A 21,975-nucleotide genomic window follows, 5' to 3' on the forward strand; every position below is an offset into this window, starting at 1 on the left:
AAAAATTCTAAACTCCTAACTATTACTGAACTAAACTTCAACTCTAACAAAAACTATAAGCTACGACTCTAAGCTAAAACTCTAAACTATTAACTAAAACTAAAACTAAACTAAACTAGAACTTAAACATAAACTCTAAGCTAAGACTCTAAGCTAAAAACTCTAAACTCTTAACTAAAACTAAAATAAACTAGAACTCTAACAAAAACTCTAAGCTAAGACTCTAAGCTAAAAACTCTAAACTATTAACTAAACCTAAACTAAACTAGAACTTCTAACTAAAACTCTAAGCTAAGGACTCTAAGCTAAAAAACTCTAAACTCTAAACTAAAACTAAACTAGACTAGAACTCTAACTAAAACTCTAAGCTAAGACTCTAAGCTAAACATTCTAAATTCTTAACTAAAATTAAACTAAACTTCAACTCTAACTAAAACTCTAAGCTAAGACTCTAAGCTAAAACACTAAACTCTTAACTAAAACTAAACTAAACTAGAACTTCTAACTGAAACTCAAAGCTAAAAACATCTAAACTCTTAACTAAAACTTAAACTAAACTAGAACTCTAACGTAAAACTCTAAGCTATGACTCTAAGCTAAAACTCTAAATTCTGAACTGTAACTAAACTAAACTAGAACTCTAACTAAAACTCTAAGCTAAAACTCTAAGCTAAAACACTAAAATCTTAACTAAAAGTAAACTAAACTAGAACTCTAACTGAAACTCAAAGGTAAAACATCAAATTCTTAACTAAAGTTAAACTAAACTAGAACTCTAACAAAAAACTCTAAGCTAAAGAACTCTAAGGTAAAACTCTAAACTCTTAAGCTAAAACTAAGCTAAACTACGAACTCTAACATAAACTGTAAGCTAAGACTCTAAGCTAAAACTCGAGACTCTTAACTAAATCTTAGCCAAGCTATAACTTTAAGTAAAACTCTAAGCTGATTACTCTAAGCTAAAAATCTAAACTCTTAACTAAAACTTAACAAAACTTTAACTCTAACTAAAACTATAAGCTAAGACTCTATGGTAAAACTCTAAACTCTTAACTAAAACTAAACCAAACTAGAACTCTAATTGAAACTCTAAGTCTTAGCTAAAAACTCTAAACTCTAAACTAAAACTAAACTAAACTAGAACTCTAATTAAAACTCTAAGCTATGACTCTAAGCTAAAACTCTAAATTCTAAAACTAAACTAAACTAGAACTTCAAACTAACAAACTCTAAGCTAAGACTCTAAGCTAAAAACACTAAACTCTTAACTAAAACTAAACTAAACTAGAACTCTAACAAAAACTCTAAGCTGAGACTCTAAGCTAAAACTCGAAACTCTTAAGTAAAACTAAACTTAACTACAACTTTAAGCTAAAGTCTCTAAGCTATGACTCTAAGACTCCTAACTCTATTAACTAAACTAAACTAGAACTCTAACAAAAACTCTAAGATAAGAATTTAAGCTAAAACTCTAAACTATTAACTAAAACTAAACTAAACCTAGAACTTCAACAAAAACTCTAAGCTAAAAACTCTAAACTATTAACTAAAACTTAACCAAACTATAACTTTAAGTAAAACTCTAAGCTATGACTCTAAGCTAAAACTCTAAAATCTGAACTGTAACTAAAACTAAACTAAACTAGAACTCTAACAAAAACTCAAAGCTAAGACTCTATAACTAAAACTCGAGAATATTAACTAAAACTAAACTAAACTAAAACTCTAACTGAAACTCAAAGGTAAAAAATCAAACTCTTAACTAAAGTTAAACTAAACTAGAACTCTAACAAAAAAAACTCTAAACTCTTAATTAAAACTAAACTAAACTTCTACTCTAACAAAAACTCTAATCTAAGAATCAAAGCTAAAACTCTAAACTATAACTAAACTATACTAGAACTTCAAGCATAAACTCTAAGCTAAGACTCTAAGCTAAAACACTAAACTCTTAACTAAAACTAAACTAAACTAGAACTCTAACAAAAACTCTAAGCTAAGACTCTAAGCTAAAATTCTAAACTCATAACTAAAACTAAACTAAACTAGAACTCTAAGCTAAGACTCTAAGGTAAAACACAAAACTCTTAACTAATACTAAACTGAACTAGAAATCTAACTGAATCTCTTCTGTGAAAAAACAAACTAATAACTAAAATTGAAATATACTAGAACTCTAACAAAAAAACTCTAGTCTTAGACTCTAATCTAAGACTAAGAAATATAAAACATAAATAAGCCAAACTATTAATCCAAGTAAAATTATAGGCTATGACTCTAAGCTAAAACTCTAAATTCTTAACTATAACTAAAACAAACTAAAATTCTAACAAAACTCTAAGCTAAGACTCTAAGCTAAAAAAACTCTAAGATTTTAACTAAAACTAAACAAAACTAAATCTTCAACCTAAGTCTCTAAGCGTAAGATTCGAAACTCAAAACTGAAACTAAACTAGACTATAACTATAGTTTAAAATCAAAGGTGAAACAACCGATTAAAAAATAAAATAAAAATAAATTTATAATCTAACAAAAACTTTAATCAGATATTATAATCTAAAACTCGAGTCTCTTAGATAAAACTAGACCAAGATAAAACTAAAAGTAAAATTTTATTCTATGACTCTAAGCTAAAACTCTAAATTCTTAACTGTAACTAAACTAAACTTCAAATCTAACTAAAACTCTAGGCTAAGACTCTAAGGTAAAACTCTAAACTCTTAACAAAACTAAACTAGAACTCTAACAAAAACTCTGAGCTAAGACTCTAAGCTAAAACTCGAAACTCTTAACTAAAACTTAACCAAACTACAACTTTAAGTAAAATTATAAGCTATGACTCTAAGGCTAAAACTCTAATAACTAAACTAAACTAGAACTCTAACAAAAACTCTAAGCTAAGACTCTAAGCTAAAACTCTAAACTATTAACTAAAACTAAACTAGAACTTCAACGAAAACTATAATCTAAAAACTCTAAAATCTTAACTAAAACTCAAACAAATTATAACTTTAAGTAAAACTATAAGCTATGACTATGAGCTAAGAATCTAAATTCTTAACTGTAACTAAAACTAAACTAAAATAGAACTCTAACTTAAAATCTAAGCTAAGACCATATGGTAAAATATAAACTCTTAACTAAAAATAAACTAAACTAGAACTCTAACTGAAACTCAAAGGTAAAAAATCAAACTCTTAACTAAAATTAAAATAAACTAGAACTATAACAAAAAAAAATCTAAACTCTTAACTAAAACTAAACTAAACTTCAACTCTAACAAAAACTCTAAGCTATGACTCATAGCTAAAACTCAAAACTAAAACTAAACTATAATATAACTTCAAAATAAACTCTAATCTAAGACTTTAATATAAAACTCGTAACTCTTAACTAAAACTAATCTATACTATAACTATAACATAAAATCTAACCTTAAATTCTAATCTAAAAGTATAAACTCTTACGTAAAACTAAACTAAACTATAACTCTAAGCTAATAATCTAAGGTAAAACACCAAACTATTAACTAAAACTAAACTAAACTATAACTCTAACTGAAACATAAAGGTAAAACATCAAACTCTTAACTAAAATTAAACTAAACTAGAACTCTAACAAAAAAACTCTAAGCTAAGACTCTAAGATAAAACTCGAAACTATTAACTAAAACTTATTCAAACTACAACTTTAAGTAAAATTATAAGCTAAGACTCTAAGATAAAACTAGAAACTCTTAACTAAAATTAAACTAAACTATAACTCTAACAAAAAACTCTAAGATAATACTATAAGAAAAAAAAACTATAAACTTTTAACTAAAACTAAACAAAACTAAAACTTTAAGCTATGACTCTAAGCTAAAAACTCTAAACTCTTAACTAAAAGTAAACTAAACTAGAACTCTAACTGAAACTCAAAGGTAAAACATCAAATTCTTAACTAAAATTAAACTAAACTTAAACTCTAAAAAAAACTCTAATCGAAGACTCTAAGGTAAAACTCGAAACTTAACCAAACTTAGCTAAAACTTGACCAAACTGCAACTTTAAGTAAAATTATAAGCTATGACTCTAAGCTAAAACTCTAAATTCTGAACTGTAGCTAAACTAGACAAAACTAGAGCTCTGAATAAAACTCTAAATTGCGACTCTAAGCTAAAAATTCTAAACTCTTAACTAAAACTAAACTAAACTAGAACTCTAACAAAAACTCTAATCTAAGACTCTAAGATAAAAAAAAACTCTTAACTAAAACTAAACCAAACTAAAACTTTAAGCTAACACTCTAAGCTAAAAACTCTAAACTCTTAACTAAAACTAAAATAAACTAGAACTCTAACAAAAACTCTAAGATAAGACTACAAGATAAAACTCTAAATTATTAACTAAAAATAAACTAAACTAGAACTTCAACAAAAACTCTAAGCTAAAAACCCTAAACTCTTAACTAAAACTTAACCAAACTATAACTTTAAGCTAAGACTCTAAGCTAAAACTCTAAATTCTGAACTGTAACTAAAACTAAACTAAACTAGAACTCTAACAAAAACTCTGAGCTAAGACTCTAAGGTATACTCTAAACTCTTAACTAAAACTAAACTAAACCAGAACTCTAACTGAAACTCAAAGGTAAAAAAATCAAACTCTTAACTAAAATTAAAGTAAACTAGAACTCAAAACAAAAAAAACTCTAAACTCTTAACTAAAACTAAACTAAACTTCAACTCTAACAAAAACTCTAAGCTAAGACTCTAAGCTAAAACTCTAAACTAAAACAAAAATATACTATAAATTCAACATAAACTCTAAGCTAAGACTCTAAGCTAGAAACACTAAACTCTTAACTAAAACTAAAATAAACTTGAACTCTAACAAAAACTCTAAGCTAAGACTCTAAGCCAAAATTCTAAACTCTTAACTAAAACTAAACTAAACCATAACTCTAACTGAAACTATAATTTAAAACACCAAACTCTTAACTAAAATTCAAGTAAACTAGAACTCTAACAAGAAACTTTAAGCTAAGACTCAAAGCTAAAACTCGAAACTGCTAACTAAAATTTAGTCATTATAATAAAATATTAAAAAATGGGGGGGAGGGGAGGAGGGGAGGGGGTGGGGGGAGGGGAGGAGAGGTGAGGAGGGGGAGGAGAGGGAGGGAGAGGGAGGGGGGATCCTTTGGGGGCCAAGGGGGTGGGGAGGGGGCCTTTGGGGCCTGGGGGGTCCTTTGGGGATCTGGGGGGGGGCCTTTAGGGCCGGGTGGTCCTTTGGGGACCTGGTGAGGGCATAGGGTACCGGGGAGGGCCTTTGGGGGTCCGGGGGCCCTTTGGGAGCCTGGGGGACCTTTGAGGACCGGGGGGGAGGGCCTTTGGGGGCCCGGGGAGGGCGTTTGGGGATCCAGGGGCACTTTGGGAGCTTGGGGGACCTTTGAGGACCGGGGCTTCCTTCGGGGTTGGAGTAGGGGGATTGGAACCCTTTGGGGTTGGGGTAGGGGGATCGGAACCCATTGGGGTTGGGGTAGGGGACCTTACGACACTGTTAAAATACAACTTGTGTATTATAACGACCACAGAGTTTCACCATTAAATTCTCTTCTAAAATCTCCTTTTAAAATGTCTCTATCTGTTTCACCGAAATAATCCCATAACCTGTCTAAAAGGGTTTCGCCCAAATAATCCCTAAACGTAATTTCAGCGTGTTCCTTTTGTTTTTGGCATCTCTGCGCTGACGCATTTCAAATTACAAAGAAACCTGATTCCCGTGCTAAAACAATTCATCGCTAAGATGTTTCTTGGAGAATTGTTTCCATGGCGTTTGGTTATTAATATCTTTTGGAGTTCGACCAAAAGAGTTGTTTCCGAGGCAAAGACATTAATGACTTGGATCTATTCCTGGAGAAATGTTGACAGTACCTGTCAGACATTATTAAACTTTGCCTGGAAACAATTTGATTAATGACTGATAGCACAGGTGTTCCAAATTCCCAATCGATTACACAATCAATTTCTCAGAAATCCATTTCCCCTAGGGACTCTATGCGTATATTTGGTGTTAAAAAAAGTTGTAGGTGGCAGCAGGGGTGAGGGACACGAGTCAATAACATCGACACCTTTGGAAATTTAGGTCATTGACCCCATTAACCACGTGTTCTCCCTAGGGAGGCTATGCCCATATAAGGAGTTCGTTCAGTATCAATAGGGTCATTTCTACTGACCCATGTGTTTCAGGAGTCGTTCTTGAAGAATTGGGACAAAATTCAAATTTCAGTATAAAGAGTGTTGAGGAGGGGTTAGCCCGCCTCTAATACGTAATAATTTCTGTTCGTTTTAAATTTCAGTGTTGCTCCTTACTGTCAGTTGAAAATCTTGTTTTTTATATTTAATTCTGATCGTTTTTTAAATAATGCCAGGAAATATAGCCTCACTTCCACGGAGAAATCCCTATCCCCGCGGATTTATTTTCTAGACAATTCAATACCGGCTAAAAATTACTCCAGACAATTACCCTCAATATCTCCACGCGTAAAATTGAGACAGAAAATAGAAAGCACGACACATAAAAAGGATTTTTGTATTGGAATTCCGGTAAATTCCCCCATTGTAAAATTTCATTCACAAAATCTGTGTCACTGATAAGTTTTCATGGGTATTTTGCAATTTTTATAATTTTTTATTCGAATAAAAACATAACGCAAACATCAATAACAATAAACATCCTAGAGGAGAACTTTCTCTCTTGATTCTTTCTTCAATTTTAAAAATAAAGACTAATTTACAAGTCTCTCGATTGTCTTTCATCGAAAGACTGTACAACTAAGAACCGGAGTCCGAGTTACTCCTCCTGGAATTCCCTTTCCCCCACTAAAAAATTACCCTCCGTAAAAATCCCCCTTCCCCCTATAGAAAATTCCCCAAATAGAAAATTTCTTTCACATACAGAAGTAGAGATCTAAGTTATATTTCTACGACGCCATGTTCCTTCCTGTGCTATTTGCCTAGGTTACGTTCCTTGGCACCTTTCCAAGGCAGATTACCAGACTGGTTATTGCTATTGATATCAATTGCACATGAAAAAAATAGATGGAATTGCACAAGAAAACCCACGCCTTTGGCACTATACTTAGACATGTGCATTTTAAAAGTTGGCACGGTTTTTGTTATTGATAAGAATTGCACAAGAGTAGACATTTTAAAAAGTGATCTTTAGCTATAGAGCGGACACGCATGTTATTTGGAAGATTGCCTTAACTCGAGAGTAGTTTGTTTAAAAATATTGGATGTTGCAATCAGAATTGTTTGATTGACATTTGCAAAAAAGGAGTAAGAGATTTGCGGATTGGAGTGTAACTCGAGAGTAGTTTGTTATTAAAAAATTGGACACTACAATCATAATTGTTTGATTGACATTGCAAAAAAGGGGTAAGGGATTTGCGGATTGGAGTGTAACTCGAGAGTAGTTTGTTATTAAAAAATTGGACGCTACAATCGGAATTGTTTGATTGACATTTACAAAAAAAAGGGGTAAGGGATTTGCGAATTGAGGGTTGTTAGTTAATATAGCCCCTTGCCATGGAACATAGCAATCTAAGTGATCATTGGCTGGTCCAGTGCATGTGTAATTGAACTAGCATATCTGATGATGGAAGGCCGGAAAAAAATATGACTTGACCTTGCTTTACTTCTTCGATGTGTACTGTATAATACACAAGTGGTGTTTGAACAGCGTTTTCAATTTAAAATAGTTTAACGTTACACTATACGAAGAAGTTGATACTAAGAGGGATGTAGATGCCAAGAAAAGAATTGTAATAACGGATAGCTTTACTCCTTTTATGTGTTCCGTATAATACATAGTGGTGGGGTAACTGCAGAATCATTTCTTGGAGTGCTTATAATGTTGTACTATGAGCCGACTTGCTAACGAAACACCCTTGTAAGTGGCTTGAAATAAAAATTTTTAACAAGAATTGGCTGAAGTGTTTTGGGGGGGTTGGGTATTAGTCTCTCAAAGGCGTGTGTTGTCTAAAACCTATGATTTGGGATGGGTGGCTTGTTATTTTCGACTTTTCTGAGCTTTGTAAGGGGATTAATTTTCCAGGCGGAGGGGGGTGTCCAGTGGTGAAATTTTCAGGGGAAAATTTTACCGATTTTTTTCCGGAGACTAAAGGTAACTTTTTAAATTAAATTTTAGCCCTTTTGTTAATTTTTAACAATAAATGGCTGAAAAGTGTTTTGGGGGAGATGGGTATTAGTCTCTCATAGACGTGTGTTGTCTGAAACCTATGATTTGGGATGGGTGCCTTGCTATTTTTGACTTTTCTAAGATTTGTATGGGGATTAATTTTACATGAGGAGGAGGGTTTTATTTTCAGGGTGAAATTTTTAGGGGGAAATTTTACCGATTTTTTTTTCCGGAGACGTAAGCTGACTTTTAAATTTAATTTATGCTCTTTTGTCTTAGGGATTTGCTCCACAAATTTTTAAATTAGAAAATGAGCTCGTCGCTTTATTATCATAGAAATCAGAAATTAAATTATAAAAAAGTTTATTAAACTGAAAGTAAGGAGCACCATCAAAACTTAAACGGGTAGAAATAGAGACTGTTTCCAAAGATTTAGGATTCATTAACTTTAGTGTTGTCAGTCAAAAGCTATGAGCTGGAGAAAATTGCCTGATTATCGAAAAATGGGGAAACACCCTCCAGAAGTCGACAGGAATGGTATTGTCTTGAGGGGGGAATTCTCCATGGAAGAGGGGAAGGGTATTTTTACATGAAAACAACTTCAACCGTGGTCTACCCCCCGCGATCAGAAGTTAAATTATAAAAAAGAGTCTACACCTAAAACTAAGGAGTATCTTCAAATCTCAAAAGGGTAGAAATAGAGATTGTTCCAATCGATTTAGGTTCCATTAACTATAGTGTTACCAATCAAAAACTATGAACTTTAAAAAATTAACTGAATATCAGAACATGTGGAAACACCCTCAAACTGTAGACCGAGTTGCTATTGCAAAACCCGTGTGAATGACTTGAAATACAATATTTTTTACAAGAAATGGCCGAAAAGTGTTTTGGGGGAGATGGGCATTAGTCTCTCATAGGCGGGTGTTGTCTGAAACCTATGAAAATAAACTATTTCCGTAAAATCTGAGCTAATCAGGGTTTTGACCGTAAACTCTAGTTTTTTTTGTAAGAAAATTATGGAAAATAAAATTCTCTGGTTCAAATGGGAAACTGAAGTCTATTTTTGGATAAAAAAATAAAAACATTTCAGTAAAATCTGAGCTAATAAGGGTTTTTGACAGTAAACTCTAGTAGTTTGCAAGAAAATAAGAGAAAATACATTTTTATGGTTCAAATGTGAAATTTAAGTCCGGTTATGGATCAAAAAATAAACTATTTCTATAAAATCTGAGCTAATAAGGGTTTTTGACCGTAAACTCTAGTTTTTTGTAAGAAAGTTATGGAAAATACAATTCGTTGGCTAATAGATGAAACTTAAGTCCAGTTATGGATCGAAAAATAAAGTATTTCTATACAATCTGAGCTAATAAGGGTTTTTGACCGTAAACTCTAGTTTTTTTGTGAGAAAATTATGGAAAATACAATTCTCTGGTTCAAATGTGAAACTTAAGTCTATTTTTGAATCGAAAATAAAACTATTTTCATAAATTCTGAGCTAATAAGGGTTTTTGACTGTAAACTCTAGTTTTTTGTAAGAAAATTATGGAAAATACAATTTTCTGGTATAGGTGAGATACTGAAGCATATTTTTTGATTTAAAAATAAAACTATATCCGTAAAATCTGAACTAATAATTCAATATTTTTTTTCATAAAAAAAAAACTTTTTTTTTAAACTTCGAAATTTTTCAACTTTATTTATTTTTTCTTTTTGTACATATCTTAAAATGTCAAAATATGCTTACAGTTCTAACAATTGTGCTCTATGATTGGTCAGAGACACGATGTGACTTTCCCACTGGTATTCTATGACCGGTTATCGACACTACCTAGTCTGGTAGTGAAGAAAAGCTGAATCAACCCATCATTCGATGCCTTTTTTATGCTGATTACGGATATAATAATCATTTGTATCGGAAATGAATTTTAGCCCCCCCCCCTATATATGCCAATTCAGGGTATATATTTCTAAATTAGGGAGGGGGGGTGCAAATTTTATTTCTGATGTGAACGGGAGGTAAGTTTAAACTTTACTTTAGAAATAGAAGGTGCACCATTCGAATTTTCTTGGTCGAATATGGCGGAACTGTGCCAGGTGTTTTGAGGACTGTGCCAAGCCTGGTGGAACCATGGCAAGTGTGGCGGAACAGTGTGGGTTCTGATACGTACACCAGGTACCGGAAAATAGGCATCCTCTTTCCTGTCACTGTCCTTAGAAGGCATAAGACTCAATTAGGGCCAACTATATCGTTTTTTGCACTTCGGCGCCTGAAGTGTGCCATAAAAAGTTCTGAAGTTTTTTCAGAAAACGAAAACGTCTTAAAGTGTTGAAGTAATTCTATAGCGAAGAAAAGCTGAAGCGTTCTGCAGTAGCTGATAACATAAATTTCATATTTTTATTTTATTTATTTTTTTTTTTTTTTTTTATTATTTAAGAACACAAGGGGTTTAAAGGAATTCTACTCTGTATAATACCTTGGCTGGGCCTGAACAAGTTCTTTCAACAGGATGTGACGAGCAACTTCAAAACTTAAAACCGACAGAAGTTATTTCCGAGTTATTCCTCCTGGAATTCCCTTTCCCCCGCTAAAAAATTACCCTCCGAAAAAATCCCCCTTCCCCCTATGGAAAATTCCCCAAATAGAAAATTTCCTTCACATACAGAATCAAGCACTACTAATACTACTCAATTAGGGCCAACTATATCGTTTTTTGCACTTCGGCGCCTGAAGTATGCCATAAAAAGTTCTGAAGTTTTTTCAGAAGACGAAAACGTCTTAAAGTGTTGAAGTAATCCTATAGCGGAGAAAAGCTGAAGCGTTCTGCAGTAGCTGATAACATAAATTTGATATTTTGATATTTTTTTTATTTATTTGAGCTCTAGAGTCATGTCCGTGTCCAGTGGGGTTAGGGGATTTGACCCTCCCCCGAAATGTTTTCTAACTCGTAAAAACGTAACAAAATGAATATAGATAAATTTTGATGCGCTTTTGAAAGTTTTTTGTAACCCCCTCCCCCCTCTGACACAAAAAGTCTTCGAAAAAAATCCTGGATACGGCCCTGTATATAGTAACAGCGAGGCTCTTGCAATGATTCGTCACGCGATATTTAGCAGTATTTACAATTTGTTACGCAAAACTAATCATTCACAAAATCTGTGTCACTGATAAGTTTTCATGGGTATTTAACTTATCTTATCAGAAGTGTAAACACCGTGGTTTTCTCCAGCAGCTGATATTGGAGTTGATTGCTTCGATTAGTATGTTTTATATCTTCCTGCCTTCTCTTGCCTGATTCAATTTTTATAATTTATTACTCGAATAAAAACATAACACAAACATCAATAACAATAAACATCCTAGAGGAGAACTTTCTCTCTTGATTCTCTCTGCAATTTTAAAAATAAAGACTAATTTACAAGTCTCTCGATTGTCTTTCATCGAAAGACTGTACAACTAAGAACCGGAGTTCGAGTTATTCCTCCTGGAATTCCCTTTCCCCCGCTAAAAAATTACCCTCCGAAAAAATCCCCCTTCCCCCTATGAAAAATTCCCCAAATAGAAAATTTCCTTCACATACAGAATCAAGCAGATAAGCAAATTGTGATGAGCACAACACATTAGCAAACAAAACTACTAATACTAATCACACAGTGCGGTACCTACCCATCTGAGGCCAACATAGCTATGCACACCCATCCTCCGTCCCGATCTATTCTAAGATTCACTCGTTAAACCATTTCATAAAGTTACAACTTATTTTAAATCCCTCCTTGTGATATCACGATCAAACAGTTTGTGGTAAACAACTGTAAGTAAGGAGCGACCCGGCTCAATAGTAACCGAGACTCTAAACGGAATTTTGATACCAATAGGTACATCAAAATATTCAGATTTTTATGTTTAGACCTCTTCCCATGCCATTTTGGGACTGTCTGCTTTTTATTTAGTCCAAGATGGATGGTCAAAAAGTATAATCTTTGTCAATCTGTCATCATTCTTCCGTGAAACGTGGCCTATTCATCTTGCCCTTTAATGGGCGACCATAAGTTGAATTTTAGGGGGGGCTTACCTGGTCTAATTGGCACTCCCAATGCTGTATAAAAGAAATCTCAAAACAAAAATATAAAAATATAAAGTAGCATCATTCATCCAGGGGGACTTGGACCCCCTCCTCTCCTCCCTACCCCATATGGGTGCCCATATGCCCTTCACTTCATTGTAGCCATCGAAAGTGGGATCGATCTTCGTTTTTGCCCAGCTTAATTTTTGACCTAAGAATCTCCTTAGACAAATCCTCTGGAAAAGATTTAACAAAGCATCCTCAGCCTTTCAAAGCGCCCTAATTTTAGAGCCACAGTTGGCATCTGTTAATCAGGCCCAGGTCGAATAGGTACAGGGCCTGATTGGATTTTTTTTTTTGACGGGGTCCTCTCTTTATATTAAATATTTAAATAAAATATACCTGCATAGTAGTATACGAGTAGTAACTATCTATGGAATTTGCGGAGACATCTAGCAATTTCTATGTTATTTGCATACTGCCATAGGACTATGCTATTTGCGTATTGCCCTAGCAATTTCTATGTTATTTGCGTGCTGCCATAGCACTTTGAATTTTATTCTATAGAAGCCATTCACCTGTTCAAAGAGTTTCAGAGCTCCCTCACATGTCCTTCTGTATTTGCGTACTGCCCTAGCAATTTCTATGTTATTTGCGTACTGCCATAGGACTATGCTATTTGCGTACTGCCCTAGCAATTTCTATGTTATTTGCGTACTGCCATAGCAATTTCAGCATTATCCTATAGAAGCTTGACACCTTTTCAAAGAGAGTGAGTATAACTTGATTGGTGATTGGGATTTGAATAAAAGGAATAGTTTTCTTTACAATTCATATTAGTAAGAGACCTGAATTCAAAGAGAATAGTTTATTTTCCAGGATGTTAGTAGAAGAAAAAATTAGTGGTGCATTTACACTATTGGAGATTAATGATGGAACCGACAACAGCAGCAGCAACGATATACGAGTAGCCAATGTAGCTTTGGAAATAACCGCTGGTTGTTGACTATGCCTTAAATGGGACATTATGTATGGCAGATATGTGATATCATTAAGCAAATTTAAGCAGGAGCAGCAGCTATATTTCGCTGAAAAAGTAAATATTCTCCATATAAACGCTCTTTGAACAGCATTGGATGACCTATCAAAATATACTGATAAGAACAAAATGCATTAGTGAATATTATTATTGTAATTATGCTCCGTGTAATCTCTTCTAAATCATGGTATTTTTTTTCTTTATATTGTATACTAGCGTATATTTTTTAGAGTACAAAAAGAAATTCTGGTTAGTTTGAAATTGGTTGTGAGAGAGTTAGGACTGCAAAAAATGGATAGATTCGAGAAAGATCGAATCATGAGGAATCTAGTTCTTATGGAAAAATGTTTAGTTCTAGATGACAATTTTCTAGAGCTATCCATTCAAAGGAAGATATTTTCTCGGGGAATGTTTGTAGATATAATGAAAACTGATTCTCCATCATTACACAGTTGAATGAAGCTTCTACATTGTGGTCCAAATGTATTTACCCGATTTATTGATATATTGATCACTACATAACAAAATGATGTTGTTAATATGCTTTTAAACCTTAATTTAGAAATTTGAGACTTTTTTTTCATGAGACAGACGGTGATCAAGGATGGTTTACTCCTCTCTCTCTCGGACAATTTTGAATGTTGGTAGGTCAGTTTCATTGTGGCAGTGAAAGTGACAACACATCACAAACTGTTCCATACATGTCCATTATGTATGTACTCACTGGGCAGCTGGTTATGATGTGAAAATTGCACAATGATTGATGAATATGATGAAAAGTGTAAATTATGCGACCCGAGTAAAATGCAAAGAGGATATGCAGTACAACTTAAAGATTGTAATTCCTGTCTTGAAGAGCTGTGTGACTCTCATCCTAGAGGCCACCTATGCTCCAATTGTCATTATGATAAATGTAATTAGTGGGAGAATACATATCCCGGTATGATTGGAAAGAATCCTAACCGTGATTTTAGTTTATTGCTAAGAGATTGGTATCGTCGTGGTTTTAGATTGTTCTGGGAGGAGGAACCAGGTCAGCGGTTCAACTGTTGGAACAACAAAAGAATATGGTTTCTACGTCATCGTTGTGAAGACAATGGGTGTTATGATTATAATCCCACTGATTTTTATTTGGCTGAGACGGAATTTGATTCGACACTTTAGGACACTGTTTGTGAAATTGCTTCAAATAAGCAAATTGAAACATGTGAATTCTATAGAATGAATGAGAATAGTATCATTGACTATACAAAGAGATATGACAAGAGTGAAGTCACGCTCTACTGTAGAAAATGTGACCCTGACATTGCAGTACGTCAGGATCAGTACACTCTGTTTTCAGATAACCTACCTGCACTAGTTGTCTTCGACAAATACATAGTAGATAAGGGAATCTAAGGAGTAGAAATGTCGTTTTATTAAGTATATAAATTTTTTTTATTAATAAACCTTATAACATACAGTTTTAGAACATTTTTTTCTTACGGCACTAAAATCAATATTAAATACACTTGTAAGTATATTCTCCACTAGAAAGTCGTTCGATCAAAGCAAGTCAACGTAGATGTCGAGAAAATAGTTGTAGGTGTAGCCACGACATCTGAACATGAAAGAGAGTAGTGCATGAAAGCCATATGTCTTAGTCATTAAATCCTGTACTCTTTGTTGATTTTGAATAATGGGTTTCCCAGTGCTTTCAATAAAGTTGCTGATGTATGGAGCGTAGAATTTATACGATAGGCCAAGAGGATCAAAAAATTCAATATTCTTCGCTGTTTGAAAGATGCATAGCCAATGACCGGTCTTCAAAGTCGATGGACTGCTATTAACAATGATAAGGGTATTGTTAACACTTGGAATTTTTTCAATGAGGCCCAAAGGTATACAATAGGTCTTGTCCTGGGACATGTATGGATCTATACTAAATATGTTTATTATTTGGTTTGTGTTCATGGTGCTAGGTCTAGTAGAACACTGACTTCGGGTGTTAATTCTCAATAGGTTTCAAATTGACTCAGTGATATTAGCGTGATACTCTCAGTCAGAGCATTGGCAAATATACACTCTAAAAATAAAGTCCCTGTTCGTATTATACTCATATCTTGTGTACCTGAAAAATCCAAAACAATAACCCCATGATTTTTTGAAAACAATGAATTGGTTATTCCATTTTCAAATAGTTTAGATTCATGATCTAGAGATTGCATTGTGAACTCGTACAGAGTTCTATAGGATTTTTTGTCAAATGATAGAGTGTACAGTGGAATACCATTCACTTTGCACACGAGGCTAGATAGACCGCAAAAATTAAAATCAGGGGGGGATTCAGTCCAGGATGCAACGACACTGCCACTCTTCACAAAGGCCAAAGTCAATTTTGATTGGATTTCTCCATTGATAAATGATGAATTACTATAGCTACGAGAGCCGGTGGCAATGTGACGTTGATTGGTGATTGTATGGGGGACAAGAAGTTTAATGTTGTTACCATTGGCTCTTAGCTTTTGGGTGCTGCAGGAAGTATTTTTCTCAAAATGAAATTCGATGGTGCCATCTGTAACTTTATGTCAATCTTGACATTGGGGGGTAGCCATTGGGATATATTGAATATCTCATGATTTAATTTTCCAACTAAATTATACTCCTCGGTCATTGCAGGAGTCAAATCACCGTCAGTATCAACATCCGATCGATATTCATAGCCTAACGATTGTCCTCTCAACTCTTTGTAAGCCTTTGGTGTCATCATCATAAATTGTATGTAGCTTGCATAGTTTGATAAATTATTGCTAGTGCTCACCAATGTTCCATTAATAAACACATTAATTTGTTTGAATAGGTTGTGTAGAATACAGTTTTCATAGGAGAGACCATCGCCGGCATTTGGAAATGTCTTATCTGACTTTTTCTTCACCACAACATTTAAATCAATAAATGTTGACGACAAATCAATGAAATAGTCTTCATTGAAAAATATTTGAAAGTGTATATTCTCCGAGAGGGGTTGTTGGGGGTGAAATTGTTCATAGTAGCCATACATGACACTGACATCAACATTTTCAGCATTGAATAGATTCAATGAGGAACTGATTGATGGATATGGTTCCTTGTGGGGGAGATAAGTCATCTTAAGAGAAGAAATCCTTCTTTGATCTAACAATCTTTTTCCTTTTCTTCTTCTTCTTCTGCTTATTGGTCTTCCTTGTTTTATTCCTCAAAGTCCTTGTTGATGTCATTTGCTTCCTGCCTGGTTTGAGACTGATGAATGAATGACGCTAACTAATACTTTTCAATCCCTCCAAATTTTGTCGAGATTTTAGTTGCTCACCAACGGCTCTTGCTTAAGATCTAAGATTTTCCTTAACAATCTCCTTGAAATTCTTGCCCGACCCCCAGTCCTGTAGTGTTGAGGAAGCAAAATTCTATGCAGCAGGCACAGCATATATTATGTCAACGTGTAATGCTAAATGAGAATAGTTTGGCTAACCGACCACCAAGACTGTATCCAGACCTTTCAGCATGCCCCTTGTAGCAGTTTAATCAATTGTCGATTTGACGTTGACTGAGAGCATCAAGATAGCAGTCAATATCAGGACAGACAAATGGAATTCATTTATTGTTCATTTTAGGTGATTGTGCTGTCTCTGATAATGGGTCTAAAATGACATGTAATCACTGCTAAGCCTTTTTTTATTGCTAGAAGATCAGTCAATTCACTTCTTAGTGTTAACTGACAGAGTTCTAAATACGAAGTGTTTACAGGAATATGAAGATGCTTTATTTTAGGGTGATGAACAAGTTCATGAGTTGTTTTTCGTTCAAGAACACGTAGGAGGGGGACATTTGAATTACCGACTCTCGACGTTTCCAAAAAGGATGCATAGAGAAATATGCAAGAGTCCGAGGCAAAACCAGGTGGATAATCAGCAAAAATAACTCGATTCATCCCGTAAACGGTGCCAGCATTTTTCCCATTGATCATATTCTGTTTAAAGCCAAGAACATCTCTCAGATTATCATTGAGAATAATTATTTCAGTGTCAAGAGGTGAGCTAATGTAAATCCTATCATGTTCCAATGAATAATTGAAATGGAATGTACCATTCCTATGATATGAGATTTTTCTATTGATTGTACGACACAAATCTGTCATATTATCATATTCAATATATTTCAATTTGGCATGTGGATATTCGCTAGATTTAAGTGCTTCAACCCATTCATAGTCGACATAGTTCAACCCCTTCATAGTCCAATCGAGTGGTATAACTTTTATATCATACACACGATCCTTTCTCAGGATGTCATAGGTATTTTTGAGAATAAAGTCGACAAGAGCCCCTTCATATGCACCGTGAAATATGATGGCGGGGGAGTTATGTCCAAAAATCACTTGTCGTATTCAAGTCATTGCAGAAAGGATCTGAAACTTTGGACATAAATGTTACATAGAAATCATTGGGCATTGTCAATATCTTCAGCACCGATCCAAGAATCAAAATAAGAGTTGTATCCTGGCCACCGAACCAGTAACTGTTTCCTAGCCCTGCGAGTACGAGTCCGTAATATCTTTTCAATATAATAGATTTCACTATTATCTTTTACTCTTTGTTAACTACTATTCATAAAACCCAGCGAGAGTCTCCTCATTTTTGGTATCGCTAAAACGACAGTTTTAATGTGCATTGCATTGGGTATACAAACCTTTCAGCCAGTCGATGGGTCATTCGTTATTCATCACGTCAAAAACAATAGTTGCCCAATTACTTCGAGCCGCATCACCGAAAGTGAGTTTATTCTTAATCGGGACATTCTTTTCGCAGGGTTTTTTTATAAGAAAGGTTTTAATTGTATCATTAACCTACAGATCAAATTCCGTTGGGGTAGAGTTGGACAATGATCGATGAGATTGTTGGTTATAAAGCAACATGATTTAGTCAAAATTAGGAATAAAAGCAGGTATATTTTTCAATGTATTTTTCAACATCTTGAAATTAAAAGTCGAATAATTGTTATCAATCGTTCACCCATTGGAGCCTTTATAGGACTCTGACAGTGATAATGCAGTTTACTATATTTTTCTAGTACTTTTGCAACAAGGGGATTAACAAATTCACTACCGCGATCCGTTTGAATTTTTTTAGATGAATTCTGTTCGACAATACTTTCAATGGCCTGATCAACTTCAGCACCTCTCTTTGATCGCAATGAAATTACATATGCAGAGCAACTAAAAGCACTGATTGCATGTAGACTGTACTTGTACGGTGTCTTGTGACGTCTTTGAAGCTCATAAAGAGTCAGGAGATCTGTTTGAATTATATGCAATGGGTAAAAGGCTTTAGATTTTCGATATTGATTGGTATGAAGTCTGTGATTTCTGTACAGAGTGTAATTTGATTTATTTTGTAGATAGTCTTGTACACTTTTAGTGTGAACACCAGTGACTTTTGAAAGAGTGGGGTGGGAACTTAAACTCCCCGCCTAACCAATATTTTCATAAACATATTTGAAAACTTCAACCATTCTGAACGTAAGCACGATGTGTAACGTCCGCTACCCTGTTGTATACGGGCTGTTAGTGACGGTGGTGACGTTGACTTGATACGTTTTCGATTTTGTCTAGCTATAAGTGGTTTGCTAGTATTTATAAAAATTGATTTAAAATCTTCTTCTTCTTCTTCATATTTTAATGGCGTCAATGTTGTTGTTGATGATGACGATGATGCATGTTCATTTAATTTTTTTAGAATTTGTCTATTGCTAATAAGACTTTAGAAGATGCTTAATGTATTTAAAAAATGGCATTAATGAATGTAAAGGGATTTGAGTCCCTTGTAATGTTTAGCTATGTCGTAGATTAAATGATGTATATTAAGTATCATTCAATGAATTATAATCCCTTCCCCGTTGATTTCTACTTGAAGGTGCCCCTGACCGCTCTCCGTTAGATAGGCTAGGAATTACTCACTTTTTTCACCATATTACTGGGTTATTACATTTAAAACTTTTAATACAGTTTAATTCGAGTACTCCTTCGTTAAGAGCGATCCAGCAGCAGCAGACTCTAGAAACTAAGATTCTTTTTTGTGATTAGTAGCAGTAGTTGACTTTAATTGATAGGACCTGTGTTTGTCCACTTGGCGAAGCGCATCTTGACAAAAAAGCAGTTTTTTATCATCCTCGATATTTCCATTGTCCAGGAATCTACTCAGATTGTTCTCAAAGTGTTCGACAGGTGAGAGAGCGAGTTCTATTGGAGTCAATTTATTGGGTTTCTCCATTCTTACTAGAGAAAATTGTTTACAAGTCCTGCAATTATTGGCAGTAAAAGTGTGAAAAAGCTACCGCCCTCCTGAATTATTCGCTTACTTTTAAAAATACTAAATTTCTTTTTAAAGGCCAATGTACGTACAATGGAACGATATTGCTTTGCATGTTGCTTAACTACTTTTGGCAGTTGAAAATTAACTTCGGTCAAATTCAAACAAAGTTAAGATATTATATTAATGAAATCGTTGTCAATACCGTGTTTGAGTATTGCTTTCCTAAGCGAAGGTTTTGAAGTGCATAGACCCGAAAAAAAATGTATATTTTCATGTAGTTTTTTCAGTTTCATGATAACGAATAATAAGTTTCTTATATTTTTACAGGGATATATACTGTTATTTAACTGTTGAAAGTACATTTGACTAAACTCAGATCCTCGTATGCATTATAATTAAGATCCAATTGGATATTGCCGTGCGGTTTATTAGTTGTCTGATTGTATGCCGAAAGTTAAAATTTAGAGGTCCCTGGATGGATTTTTTTTTAGATGGTTATTAGTAAGCTAAAATCATAAACCGCTCTATATATGGTATAGTAGCTGTAGTTTAAAGCAAGTTTTCGCATGCATTTGTTTTGATGAAAGAGATTTTGTAGAACCAGAGTAAAAAAAATCGTTTCATGATGAGAGCGAAAAGTGAATAATGCCAGCCTTTGTTTGGACCAGTGTTCAATATATTTATCCAGATCGTCTATGATCAGCCAAGAGTTTGGTTCAAAAGTGCTGAAAACATCAAGTCCCTGTAGGAATTTTGTCTGCACTAATTCCGTGATGACGGTGGCAGTAATTGATTGTATTTTGTTGTAAGACACCCGCCTCATACTAAAACAATAGTAGATTTGTTTCAGTTTTCCCACAAATGTTTTTTCGCATTTTTTTATTATTTTAGTGGAGAGTGTTTTTTTTCCCGACACTGACGGTCCACACAGAAACTATCTGAATTGTGTTTTGAATTCATACATGTTCCCCTCAACAGATCACCTGGACAACTAACTGTAGACCAGAATTGTCTAATGACTAAATAATTTCCCTACTACTACTGCTACTACTACTCTGTTCAAGAAGAAGAAGAAGAAGAAGACGAATAAAGAATCATATTTTCTTTAATTATATACATAAAAAAAGTAAAAATACATTAAAATAAAGCACATTAAAAATGAAAAAATGCACTTTTTTTTAAATTTATTTATAATAAAAAAAATAAAACATTTACATAGACACACTGAGAAAAAAAAACACTTAAATAAATTCACTTTTTTTTTGTTTATAGAGAAAAAAAATACAAAATTAGAATAGTGAGATTGAAAAAAAAATATCACTTTTTTTGAATTAAACATTTACAAAAAAAATCTGATCTAAGTAAAAAAAAAGAAAACTTTGATAGTGGTCGTGCTCTCCCCGCTGGCGGCCGCCCCCCCCGGGCCACGAGGCCCCCCCCCCAAAGGCCGTGAGGCCCCCCCCAAAGGTTTTATGAAATAATTTACAGGACTTTATTCAAACCGAGACTTTCCCTATGGGTAACACATTCGGTCCGGTCTAAAGTTAAATAGTGACCACGAGGAAGGCTGGTCACACTATCTTGACAAATATAGACCTTGTCAGAGATGATACACCTAGAAATTTGTCTCTATATTTATAGTTATGTTCCTGTATTTGGGAGAACGAATTGCCAGCACTTTTGCACGTGGAATTGTATTTAATACAATAGAATTCCTATAAATAGGCAAGTCGAAATTCTTGTCAACATAGTGTGTAGGCACTCCGTCGCACAATTTCTTGATTCCCTTGCCATGATTTTGTATGAAGTACCCGTTCGGACGTACAAACACACCGATAGTAATCATGTTGCTTACCGTTTATGATTTAAAAAATAAAAGTTTATTGTGAGCCCGACGTTTCACCAGCTCTGGGTTAGGACCAGTACAAATTAGGAAGTTCAACCGTGAACTGATAAGTTGACCTTATAATATAACAACGATTGTGTGACGAATTTTTAATTTTAAGAACAGAGAATCCGCGTCGCCGTAGTAAACCATTACTTGCCGTGTTTCTGGCCGAAGTACCCTAACCCAATTGTAGTAAAATTCCAACAAGAGCTTTTCTGAGATCTCCAAGATAGCACCGCCGGTAGCAATATTTTTATTAAAAACACTGCGTCTTTTTTTCCTGTCCCAAAGTACCATATTCAGGTCAATGATTGTGAAGGAAGTGAAATTTGGATCGGCAATAATTTGATCATATCGTTTTGTATCGGTCATAACGTCACAAAGTGTCCTATTGCGAACAATCTCAAACATTTGCCAAAAGCTGAATTCAAAATAAATTTATACAATTCTTTTTCGGATTTTATCTTCACTGTAG

At 34.2% G+C, this 21,975-nt stretch overlaps 2 protein-coding genes across 2 annotated transcripts in view; both read right to left on the reverse strand.

Annotated features, from left to right (window-relative positions):
* Nucleotides 1–14,665, reverse strand: part of LOC148944645 (sushi, von Willebrand factor type A, EGF and pentraxin domain-containing protein 1-like) — a 103,751-nt gene extending 89,086 nt beyond the window's left edge. The window contains exons 1-2 of the mRNA XM_089099980.1: nucleotides 14,638–14,665; nucleotides 12,257–12,280 (exon numbers count right to left, since the gene is read on the reverse strand). Of these exons, the coding sequence (XP_088956106.1) occupies nucleotides 12,257–12,280; nucleotides 14,638–14,665 (52 nt within the window). The remainder of the gene's footprint in view (nucleotides 1–12,256; nucleotides 12,281–14,637) is intronic.
* The window catches only part of LOC148944644 (uncharacterized), a 191,446-nt gene that overhangs the window by 147,802 nt on the left and 21,669 nt on the right, over nucleotides 1–21,975 (reverse strand). The gene's annotated exons all lie outside the window — the stretch shown is intronic.

Source organism: Artemia sp. Qi Xiang Cuo, chromosome 14 (assembly GCF_049724085.1).
Source record: "Artemia sp. Qi Xiang Cuo chromosome 14, ASM4972408v1, whole genome shotgun sequence".
Lineage (NCBI taxonomy): Eukaryota > Metazoa > Arthropoda > Branchiopoda > Anostraca > Artemiidae > Artemia > Artemia sp. Qi Xiang Cuo.